At 38.0% G+C, this 11,527-nt stretch overlaps 1 protein-coding gene across 1 annotated transcript; it reads right to left on the bottom strand.

Moving 5' to 3' along the window:
- Positions 1-309: 309 nt before the first annotated feature.
- ndufb11 (NADH:ubiquinone oxidoreductase subunit B11) lies at positions 310-2,901 on the bottom strand. Its single transcript, XM_038273840.1, has 3 exons — positions 2,672-2,901; positions 2,244-2,374; positions 310-509 (listed from the first exon to the last, which is right to left on the bottom strand). Exons 1-3 carry the CDS (start codon positions 2,843-2,845, stop codon positions 383-385), a joined length of 432 nt encoding a protein of 143 aa, XP_038129768.1. The 5' UTR covers positions 2,846-2,901; the 3' UTR covers positions 310-382.
- Positions 2,902-11,527: the final 8,626 nt, after the last annotated feature.

The raw sequence follows: 11,527 nt of genomic DNA, 5'->3' as shown, positions 1-11,527 counted from the left end.
GTTGCAGCAACATGAACATGTTTATTAATTAACAAGGCTCAGCTTGCAGTTCATTTTCTTTCTGAATTGTTTCGGTTATCACCCAAAACTGCTTTAACAGCTGCTGATCAACAAAGGTTTTGATAATAGTCTGAAAAGATGAAGCAGGACTTTGTTTTACTGAAAAAAACTGCTACCTCATGCACTGCATAAAATTCATCCATTTCAATACTCCTGTGAAACAGTTATATATGAAAAACAGTTAAAATAAAACGACTTAACAGCAAAACAACTTATTAGAATCAGGTTAAGAAAAACAAAACTACACAATCCAATAAGAATATCTTTTATTATATCAGTGATTTACAATAACCATGAAATACAGTGGGACAGTGCTGAAGGTTTATTCCTCAGATGAAGGCAGTATAATTTTCGTTGTGTCATAATAGTTTTCATCGATGAGAGGCAGACCTTCTTTCTCTCTGACCTGGATGAGCCGCTCTGCTTCCCTTCTGGCCCACTGCCGCATACTGAAAACCACAAAGACTGCTTAGATCTCATGTTAACACATTTTTGGCTACAAATTATCATTTGCTATTGTCCCTCATTGTCGATTAAAATAATACAGAAACCTCCATTAGAATATTTCTCTAATGTATTTACCCTGTATGATTATTTAAACAAACGAAACTATTAGTTCCTGGTACTGAGCACCAGCCTGTATGTTTCCCATGTCTTTCAAACACACCTGATTGAGATAATGGCAGTTCAGCAAAACCCACCAAGGAGCAATCAAATATAATAAGGTGTACTGAAGCAAGGGAACTGCGTCCTGTCCTCTTAAAAGAAAAACACAACATCATTTTAGCAATCTAATAAGACCATTCCATGACATGTCAGACATCCCAAATCTCCCATAAGTCTTCCTGATATAGATAGTTGTTCAGAGATGCCCTGGAGTCAAATCATTCATTCCGGATTTTAGACTATGGGAGGTTGTGTTTTTTTAATGTGAGTAAGAGCGTGCAAGCAATACAATAACTTGTGCATCATGAGCGGATTATAACTACTTCGATTGCACAGACACAACAAGAGAAAGGGGGTGTGGGGAGGAGGTTGCTTGTGCAACCTGTGCAGCGTATCTGTCCAAACTGATGCTCTGTTCATCCGGACAACTGGTTGTCAGAAAGCGCGCTGATTGAAAATGCAGAAATATAAGCCAATAAGTTTTGATTTACTCCCCGACAGTCACCAAGTCACCACTCAAAGCTGTGCATCCTGTGAAATAGCAGAGGTTGAATCCTCGAGTAAAGTTAGGTTGTTCGGGGGGTTTGATAAGCATCTCCCTGAAATTAGTTTTTGGAACTTGGGATGCCCGTTGGAGGGATATGCTTTCTTAAAACAACAAATTCCCTGTGTGGAAATTAATTATTTCTAGAGAAGATATTTTGTCAGCTGGTGAGATAATCCTGGAACATTTAGGAAGGAATGCTTTCTGTTACATTTGGTGAAAAGCTAACAACATTTAAGGTAATTATTACAGTCAAAAATCTTAATGATAGTGTCATGGAGTGTTTTACTACATTAGGACTTGTAAATGTAAACTCTGATCTGTAAAAGAAAATCGTGAAGGTGAATATCTGCTTAGTTTGTGACTTTTTTTTTTATGTTTGTTTTTAACAACAATGTTCCCTTCACAACTACAGAACAAAATGATTACTTTATCTCAGACATTGTTTACTGGACAGAAAATAAGATTAATCTTTCATATTTTTTTTAACTCACAACAGCCATGGATTCCTGGGTTATAACATTTTGAATAAAAGCTAAACACAATTAGAATCAGGTTTATTGCCATTGTTAGTGAAGGAGTTCACAAACTAGGAATTTTTTTATGGTACAATCGTGCAACATGAAACATAATATGGAATAGGTAAATAAAATTACAAAAATATCTAAAACACTGTGGGTATAAGGCATGCAATAAAATAGACTAATATATACACTTAAGATAAAAATATGGATATAAAATGTAAAAAGTAAAATAGCATCTTACAAGGAGTGCAAATACAGCAGTGTGCAAATAGAGCAGTGTAAATGGCACGGGCAGGTTATAGAGTCTGACATATAGTTGGGTGTTCATGAGTCTTATGGCAGAGGGGAAGAAGCTGTTTTTATGGCAATTAGCGATCTTGAACATTTCAGCATACAATCTTTTCATTCTAATCTCTCAACTGAACCTGGCATCTCACATGTGAGCTTACCCGTGGTCTGGTAAGTAGTGGATAAAGGTTCCTCCAATAACAAGAGCCACAGAGATGCCCAAGAAGAATCCAACCTTCATGTTCCATTCATCCTCCACAGGATCGCTGGAGAAGCCGTGGTAATCTGGATTCTAATAAGGAAAAATTATTAAAAACAAACCAGAAAACTGTCAATACCCTTTACTGTGTTTTCTATGATTAGCCAATTAGTTAGCTGTTTGTTAGCATAGTTGTTGTATTTCCTCCCTGGGATCTAAGGATCAGTGACTGAGTGTTTTAGAATTTAAATGTGAAGAATCTGAATCCATCTTAACACAATAAACAGGATCAGTTGTCAACCCGGACAGGTCAAAGCAAACATGACCGTTACCAGCCATCTGTCCAGTCAGCCTGTCTATAAAAGCAGGAGATGTAGCTGCTAAACTCACCTTGACATACGGGCTGACCTCACCGTGTCCGGCCTGCTCTCCGGGGCGGTGCAGCTCGGTCACCGCCGTGGAAGCGGTGGCGCTGGATGCTTTGGACTGGGATACAAAGCGCGCAGGTGGAACAGCGAGAGACCGGGGCAATGCGAGCCCGAACCGAGACAACCGGGCCAACATATCGCCTGCCTGAGAAGGATACTATACCACCGGAACCGGAAATAAAACAATTTTAAATGCAGATCAGAACGTTACCGACACCTAGTGGTGGTCGAGAGTAATACAGTGTGGCGAAACTGCTGATTCCGAATATTTCATATCTCAGCTTCCAGCAGCAACTTATGGAGGACCAACTCTGCCATATTTAAAAATAAATACAGAAATAAAAGGTCAATAAAAAAAAATAAAAAAAAAAACGACAGGCAGAAATGTAACAAGGGCAGAAAGAAATAAATAGCGGCAAATAAATAACTAGGGTATAAAAATACAAAGGAAGAATGAAACAGACAAAAATATTATAACATGCACATAAATAAATACTTTAAATATAAGTATTTAAAAAATAAAGTTGAAGATTGTAATGGACCAAAAAAATAAGGTAAATATTACAAAGGCAAATAAATAAAGAAGCTAATTAAGAGTTATATACGTCTCACTTTAATTTCTACTTACATTTATTTGTTTATTGTATTTTTGGTGGCTATTAGTTGTATGCTTATTTATTTATTGAGCATTTATTTACTTCTGTATTTATGTTTAAATATGGCAGAGTTCCTCCATAGAAACTAACCTTTTCCCAAGCTCATAATTATTTCTACAGCCATAGAGTAACTGCCGTAACAGGAAAATTTCTGAATCAAAGTGTTAGTAGTGCAATGATAAAACACATGCTTAGTTAAGTCGGTGCAGGTTCGAACCCCATTGCTCATGTTCTGTCTCTCCTATAAGATTTTCACCATGTTGCTGTCTTTTTGTAGTTTTGAGGAATGATATAAATAACTTCGGTCTACAATTTTTTTTCAGTCTGGCAGAGCAGAAACCAGGTGTTTGCTGAGAAATTATATAGGCATGGTGTGTCTCCTTTTCAAGAGAGAACTGGATACTGGATTATTTTATCTCTTTTATTTATTATGAACTATTATTTATCTATGTCACACTACCTTTGATCACTAGTAATTACCTCAACTTCTGTGTACTAGAACAAGATCCAAATGTGCGAGAGTCTAATTACATTTTCATTGTGGAGTAGGAGACAAGGTATGGGTGCAGCACCTTCCATCGGGGGTGTATCCAGAAAACGGGCCTATAATCCCTTTCTCCATATAGGCTAAGATTTGATCGCTATCGCTCTCCGTAGTTCCCCTGTGGCGCGAGCACAGGGAGGCTGTTACGCACCTTTAGCGAACCTGCACGTTTAATCGTGCCGCCTGCGCTGTGCAGAGCTGCAGTGGAAACGCAGCTCAACGTAACACGGACATTTCCATGTGGAAAACGCTGTTTTTCTGCTGGAGTCCTCCTCACTTTCCATCTCTCTGTGTGTGCTGTACGTTAACACCCGCCAGCGGAGACACCCACCTACCCAACTGACAGACGGAATCTCACTATACATCAGCCAATCTCATCTCATCATAAGTCGCGCACAAGTCCTATCATGAAAAAGTTTCATTGTGCGACCTAAGCAGACATCCCAAGTTCCAAAAACTTATTTCAGGGAGATGCTTACCCCCCCACACACCCTGGGGACAACAGACCCACACCATGCCCCATACATACACAGTTAAGGTCAGCAACTTTTCAACATATGTTTATTAACTAACAGTAATTTCTTAAACACAAAACAAAACAATATTGGTCTTTTTATTTTCAATACTTAAAATCTTATAGCCTTGAACATCCGTTGTGCTTTCTGTTTTTCATGAGACTTCAGCATACACTGCACCTCACCACGGTGTCATCATTGCTCTCCATGGCTGGTTCTAGACAGGGGCCAGTGCCCCTGTAGATCATGTCCTGGCCCCTGTACTGAAGACATAAGACTTAAAAGAAATTCTAATGACGATATGCGCTGGAACAGCCATGGTTACGGACAGGTCCTTTGGATCTATTTCATTTTTTTCTTTACAAATTCTGTTTTAATAATTATTCAAGAACAATAAGGTGATATCTTCAGTGGTATTCAGATAGGATCCCAGTTTTCATCTGCTAAACGTTTTTTCCCCCGCAACAAATAAAAAATAAGCTCAAATTTTTACAAATGAATTTTACAGATTTTCATGATTTCTAATCTAAATGTTATAGAAAATGGTAGATTTAACTTAAAGTCAAAAATATGTAAAATTCCTAAATTATAAATGTATATTGACCTCATAAGAAAGAGAATGTTTATTGAACTTAATTGAAAAGAAATTTCACTTCATGCAGCTCTCTTAATATATTTATATCCCTTGCCCTGTTTTTTATTTCATGCGTTTCTGTGCCCCCATGAAAACATGTTGGCCCCCTGGGACATTTGGTCCAGGTCCGCCTCTGTTCCTCACCTTCACTAGATGGGGCTATACTTTAGCATATTCTGCCGTAAAATTAGTCCTATATTTTTGGATTTTACTCGAGGAATCAACCTCTGCTGTTTCACAGGATGCACAGCTTTGAGTGGTAACTAGGTGACTGCCAGAGAGTAACCCAGAGAAACTTATCGGACTGATCCAATCAGCTCTCTGACAACCAATCGCCTGGAACGCTGGTTGAACAGAGCATCGCTTTGGACAGAAACTCTGCACAGGATTCACCAGCAACCTCCCCCCCACACCCCGCTCTGTCTTGTTGTCTGAGCAATCTCAGTAGTTCTAATCTGCACATGATGCATGAATTATTGTACTGCCTGCCCGCTCTCACTCGCATTAAAAACACCACCTCTCATAGTCTAAAATCTGGGATAATTTATCCGATTTGCGGGCATCCGTGAACAACTATCTATATCAGGGAGACTCCCGGAACTTCCGGGAGACTTGGAATGTCTGCATGAGTAACATGCAGTAATGGGGTGTCGGCAATGGTAACTGCGTTATAGTTACAGTCAAAGTAATTAGTTAGATTACTCATTACTAAAAAAAAGGTAATGGTGTTAGTTACTTTTAACGCCGTTACTCCCATCACTGTCGGTTAGAGACAAGAGAGAATATAAAGGGAAAAGTCGACCCGCCTCAGCCGGATTCAAACCTGTATTGAAGCAAACCTATATGCATTACAAGCGTTCACTTTAACCACTGCACCACTTCTCTGTTGCATAAACTGGTGAACTGTTCCATATAATACCTGTAAAGCACAAAACATTAGTTAGTAATGTATGTTGATGAAAAACGCTCTTACATGAAAATAAGCATGAAAATGGATTCAAAATAACAGCAAAGTGCATGTAGTGGATATATTCCTCATCAGCGTTTGGATGCAACCAGTTCAAATGCATTGGCTTTCGGAAAAGAAGGAAGGACATTATTATCATAGTAGGAGAATTGAGACAACGTGCATCAAATACGCGTGTTGTCTCCGTAAGTCTTGGTAAGAATGCGCGTCAAGAACGTGCGTTTTGACCCATCAAGACGCGTGTTCTTGCCGTATCATCATGATACCGATGCGCTTTTAGCGGGTGAATTTCAATCTTAAAGTGATAATTGGATGCAAATATTGGCATTCTTGGCTTGCCATAGACTCCAGCCAGGAATACACTATGTAGTGTAGTGTGTATAATAAGGTCATGCCTATAATTGGAAATTTTATGTAACTTCTTTCTGGCATGAAGAAAAATGCATTTGATAAATAATTAAAATATGAAAATATGACATTTTCTTAATAAAGATAAAGTACTTACTTCTTTAATGTATGCATCACAAATACATTGGCATTTTTTTTTATTTAATCTTGCCAATTCTTAATTTTATTGAATATGTGGCAGTTTTGTCTTTCTATACCTGCTCCAGTCACCTGCCCTCGTGCGCTTTTTTAGGTTGCGCAAATACTATAGAACTATGGATGTAACGCCTTGTTTCAAGATAAGTGATTTTCACGTTACAGTAGCAGCCATTCAAATTGGCCCTCTCAGTCAAATGCCAGCCGAAAGCAGCCAACTTCCAGCCACTAGAGTGACCCCCTTCTTCTTCTAGGCATGCATATTTTTTACTCCTTTGAATCCACCCTTTCATCGAATTACAGGGTCTGACCAGGAAATAATGCTTCTCATTAGATCTTTATGTGTACAAATCATGACAGAAAAAATATTTTAGTACGAAGAATGATTTTTAAAAAAGGAATCTTGGGGGACCTGCCAAGGGCCCATCAAGGAAAGTGGGGAAATTTTGAATGGCTACTCCTGAATGCCTATGCTCTTTCTTTTTTTATGCTTGACATAATTAATAATTTCTTCAGCTTTATGCTATTTTTCTTGTTCTGACAGAAAACATCTTAACCCTTTTATACCAACCCCAAAACACATCTCATTGGACATTTAATGGTTTTAAAAATGTTTTTCACTTGACTAGTTTTATCTACAAATGAAGCCCTTCAAGTGAATCATCAATCCCAAACTAAATCACGTGGAACTTAAAATTTAAAGCCCCTCAAAATCTGCAGTTTTTCTCTGATTATGCAAAGTTGCAATCAATCGTGTTCCTAAGAGTTGTATGTTTTTAGTAAATGCTTTAAATTCAGAATGAGAGCTGATCACCTCCAGATGTGACTAAACCTCGTTAATGTGAAATTTCAAAATTAAAGCCCTGAAAAATTATAAACCAAATTTTCTGTTTAAACAACAGCCACTGGGAGAGATTTAGCTTAATCTCTTCATGATTTGTGATATGTTGATTGATGTTGATTTTTCTCCCTGTGTCTGAGGTTCTGACCAAGAGAGAGGAAAGGTGATGGTTGCTCTGTTTGTGCTGTGTTGAAAATCTAAAAAAAAATAGAACCTTATAGAAGAAGAAAAAGAATGAATATATCCAATAAGAAAAAAAATCTATAGTTATAGGCCATGTTGATCTGAATTAGATTTTTCTAAATGTAAATCTAAGATAATTGGATTTTCATTTGCCCCAAATATTAATATACATGTATATCACTTCAAATTTATGAACAATGAAATGAGTGATTTTCATACCTTAAAGTTATACAATATGTTACACTACAGATTACTAGATCTATTAGATGTAGTTTGGAATATCCAACTAAAATACATAAAAGCTTTCAGTTTATAAACTAAAATGGTGGATTAAATAATTAAATCCTTGGCATCTTTTCCTGAAAGAGCAAAATAATGCTTTTTGGCACATTGAAGTAATTTCCCTCTGGGATTATTAAAGTATTTCTAAATCTGATTCGGATTGAAAGCAAGTATGTTTAAAAGAGAGTGAAACCCACTTAATAGATTTAAATGTGGGATGATAAACCCCCCCAAAAAATCCTTACTTACAGGACTAGCACCTGAAATACAGTTATAAATGGCTGATAATGCTTTCTACTGGGACTGGGACATAAAAGGCGAGTCTAAGGTCAGGGGTGACAAGGTTTCAGAGAGATCTCCCTTTTATGCAAGGTTAGGGTTACAGCAGAATAATTGATTCGCTGGTTATTGACTAGTGTTTAATGACCAGCAGATACATGGACTGAGAAGCTGCCAATTTATAGTTGACCCAGTTACAGGAGGTTCCGTAAAGATGGGCGGGTTTCATCTTTACGGAACCTCCAGGAATCTGACTAAACCTCCCTAGTGAAAGAAAAAGGCCTCACACACACACAACATTTTGCATGCAGTAAGTTAGAAAGTTTGATCACAAAAATTATTGCCATTTGTTTGTTTTCTGTTTGTCGTTTCAGGTGTCTGTAGCTTGTCGAATGTCTGTTGTCAATTTGTGAAATGACAATTTAGCTACTTTTGTCTTGGGGAAATAGAGGTGTGCAAATAGTTCAGCTTGAACTGTAAAACAGGACAGTTTCTAGTGTCTATGGCTCATTCTTTCCTCTGACCTGTTTTCAAAACAAAACAGCGAGTTATATGTGTTAAAGTTAATGCAAAGCTATTTAAATTAGGAATGAAGGTGATTGGTATGAGGTTCAGATTTCACAAATAAAAGTTAATGAAACAGTTTAAACAAATTAACAGATTTTGTTTATTTGACAATTGGGTATTTCTTAAAATAAGCAAGGAACTGTGTTAATTTATTGTTTAAGTTATTATTTAATTGTTGTGCCATATGCCATGATCACGTTGAAAAAAGGGCGGGGAGAGAAATATAAAACAAGAGAAAAACAAAAAATACAACTCATAAGGATCTTTATAGATTTTTTTCCCCATCTGGAATAGTTCATGTGGAATTTGGGTTGGTAATTTAGAGCAGAAACCAGTAAAGTGTCTAAATAAGAGAATAAAATGCCTGTCTAAAGGAAAATTATCAATTTAGGTAATTCTTAGCAGCAGAGGACAGAAATGATTGCTATACTGCCAGATTAGGTAAGCACACCTAGGTCTGCCTGACATGTCTGATGTTTGATTGGTATATCCAGCGCTGTTGTTGTTGATTGTACAGCTTCTTGCAACCCTGAAAATGGTGTTACCAAGGTTGGATTTGCTTCATGAAACTCTTGTTTGTCGTTCTTTGCCAAAAACCTTCTTAGCTCAGACTGAACTTTTTACTTTAACAGAAGCCTGTAAGTTCGGTGAAGGAAAAGCTGTGACTATTATACTGCTTTTGATTTTGTGAATCGTGCCGACTGCACTGTGCAGAGATGTAGGGGAAACCGTATCTGATGGGGAAAAGCAGCTCGACGTAACACCAGTATTTCCATCTGGAAAACACAGTTTTACTGCTGGAGTCCTCCTCACTCTCCATCTCTCTGTGTGCTGTACATTAAAATCCGCCAGTGGAAACACCCACCTACCCAACTGACAGACGGAATCTCACTATACATCAGCCAATCTCATCCTCCCCTATCTCATGACAAGGCGCGCACAAGTCCTATCATGAAAAAAAGGTTCATTGTGCGACCCGAGTAACGTGCAGTAACAGGGTGTCGGCAATGGTATAGTTATAGTCAAAGTAATTAGTTAGATTACTCGTTACTAAAAAAGGGTAACAGCGTTAGTAACGCCGTTTCAACGCCGTTACTCCCATCACTGTTCGATGGTTTCAAAATAAATAAAGCCTCTAGATTTTTCCAAAGATTAACTTCCAGTGGAGAGAGTCCTGAGTGTCCAGTGGTGTTTTTCATGTTCAGAATGATTTTGAAAGATCGACCCCTGACAAGACGGGGGATTCTCTCTGATGTCAGCTCTGTCTATGATCCCCTCAGAATGTTGGCGCCAGGAATCTTACCAGCCAAGAAGATTCTACAAAACCTGTGTTGAAGAAAAATTGGATGGGATGATGAACTTCCTAATGCAATCATTCTGGGGGGAGTGGCGGCCTTGTGGTTACGGCATAGAGCTAGGAATCCAGAGGTTCTGAGTTCAAGCCCGCCTCAAACAAACTGCAACTCTGGGTCTCTGAGCAAAGAGCCTTAACCCCATACTGCTCCACGGAACCCCAATGATGGCAGCCCACTGCTCCCAGAGGGGATGGATTAAATGCAGAGGTAAATTTCCCCAATGTGACAATAAAGTTCAATTGTTATACAGAAATGCACAACATGGATTGAAAATCTCCATATGTTGGAAGACTTTAAAGTTGAGCACTGGTTCAATCACAGTGGCTTTGGAACCATGAAAATCATTTTGCAGACCCTTCTGAGGATAGTTATGGAACAATAACCTATCTTTTACAAAGGGATGAACCAAAGCAGACACCCTGCATGTCTGTTATGAGAAAGGCATGTGTCGCTCCTTTAAAACCGATTACAATTCCTCAAATGGAGTTAAATGCTGCCACATTAGCAAGCAGAATGGATGTAATGTGGAAGAAGGAACTAAAGGACTCAGTATTTTGGACTGATAGTATCTATGTACTGATACATATCAACAATAAAACAACAAGTTACTGAACTTTTGGTGCCAACAGAATTTCTGAAATTGTCAAAGTTTTAAACACTCTGCAATGGAGACATGTTGACATCAATAGCAATCCTGCAGTTATGGCTTCTCGAGGTTTAACAGTTCCATCCTTTTTGAAACATAAAAAAAATGTGGTTCTCTTGGCCTCTATTTCTTCTGCTACCTCATGAAGAGTGGCCTAAAAATCCTGATGAAGTGAAAGAAATCTCATCAAATAATTAAAAAATGAAGACAACTGTGAATGCTGTTCATACAGCACAATAAGTGGAATCAGTTTCTCAATTCATTCAACATTTTTCACCTTGAATTCATTTGAAAAGTGAAATGGCACAGATTATAAGAGTTAAAGAATTATTTCTTCACAACAGTAGAAGGAAGATCCAGATGAAGGATAATCCTGAACAAAAATGTCAGCAGTCTCAGGATTGAAGAGCTGGACAATGCTGAAAAGGCTATAATTACCTTTTAACAAAGTAAGAGGTTTACAGCTGAAATCTCATTTTTAGCAAAAGGAATGAATGTTAAGAGATCTAGTCATATTTGCAAAATTAATCTTTTTTTATTCTCTTATTGCGCCAATTCACAACATATGTCATCTAAGGCACTTTACAGTTCAACGGATCATACAGTCAAATTGATTCAAAGTTTTTTATCTAAGGAAAACCAGTTGATTGCATCGACTCATTGACTCAAAGGCAATCCCTCACACTAAGCGTGCTTGTAGCAACAGTGGAGAGAAAAAAACTCCCTTTTAAGAAGAAACCTCCAGCAGAACCAGGCTCAGTGTGAGCGACAACCTACCGAGGCCGACTGGGGTTCAAGGAGAAAGA

This window comes from Cyprinodon tularosa, unplaced genomic scaffold (genome assembly GCF_016077235.1).
Source record: "Cyprinodon tularosa strain WSP-4 unplaced genomic scaffold, ASM1607723v1 ctg892, whole genome shotgun sequence".
Taxonomy (NCBI): Eukaryota; Metazoa; Chordata; class Actinopteri; order Cyprinodontiformes; family Cyprinodontidae; genus Cyprinodon; species Cyprinodon tularosa.
The sequence above is the reverse complement of the archived record's forward strand: the minus strand, read 5'-3'. Positions and strand labels throughout refer to the sequence as shown.

Bases quoted from the DNA above. Each gene is read 5' to 3' on its own strand.
- ndufb11 (XM_038273840.1), bottom strand. From the start codon at position 2,845: ATGTTGGCCCGGTTGTCTCGGTTCGGGCTCGCATTGCCCCGGTCTCTC. The intron at 2,375-2,671 runs GTGAGTTTAGCA...TTTCCTTATTAG, and splicing joins AGGTCAGCCCGTATGTCAAG to AATCCAGATTACCACGGCTT. The intron at 510-2,243 runs GTAAGCTCACAT...TGTGGTTTTCAG, and splicing joins CACTACTTACCAGACCACGG to TATGCGGCAGTGGGCCAGAA.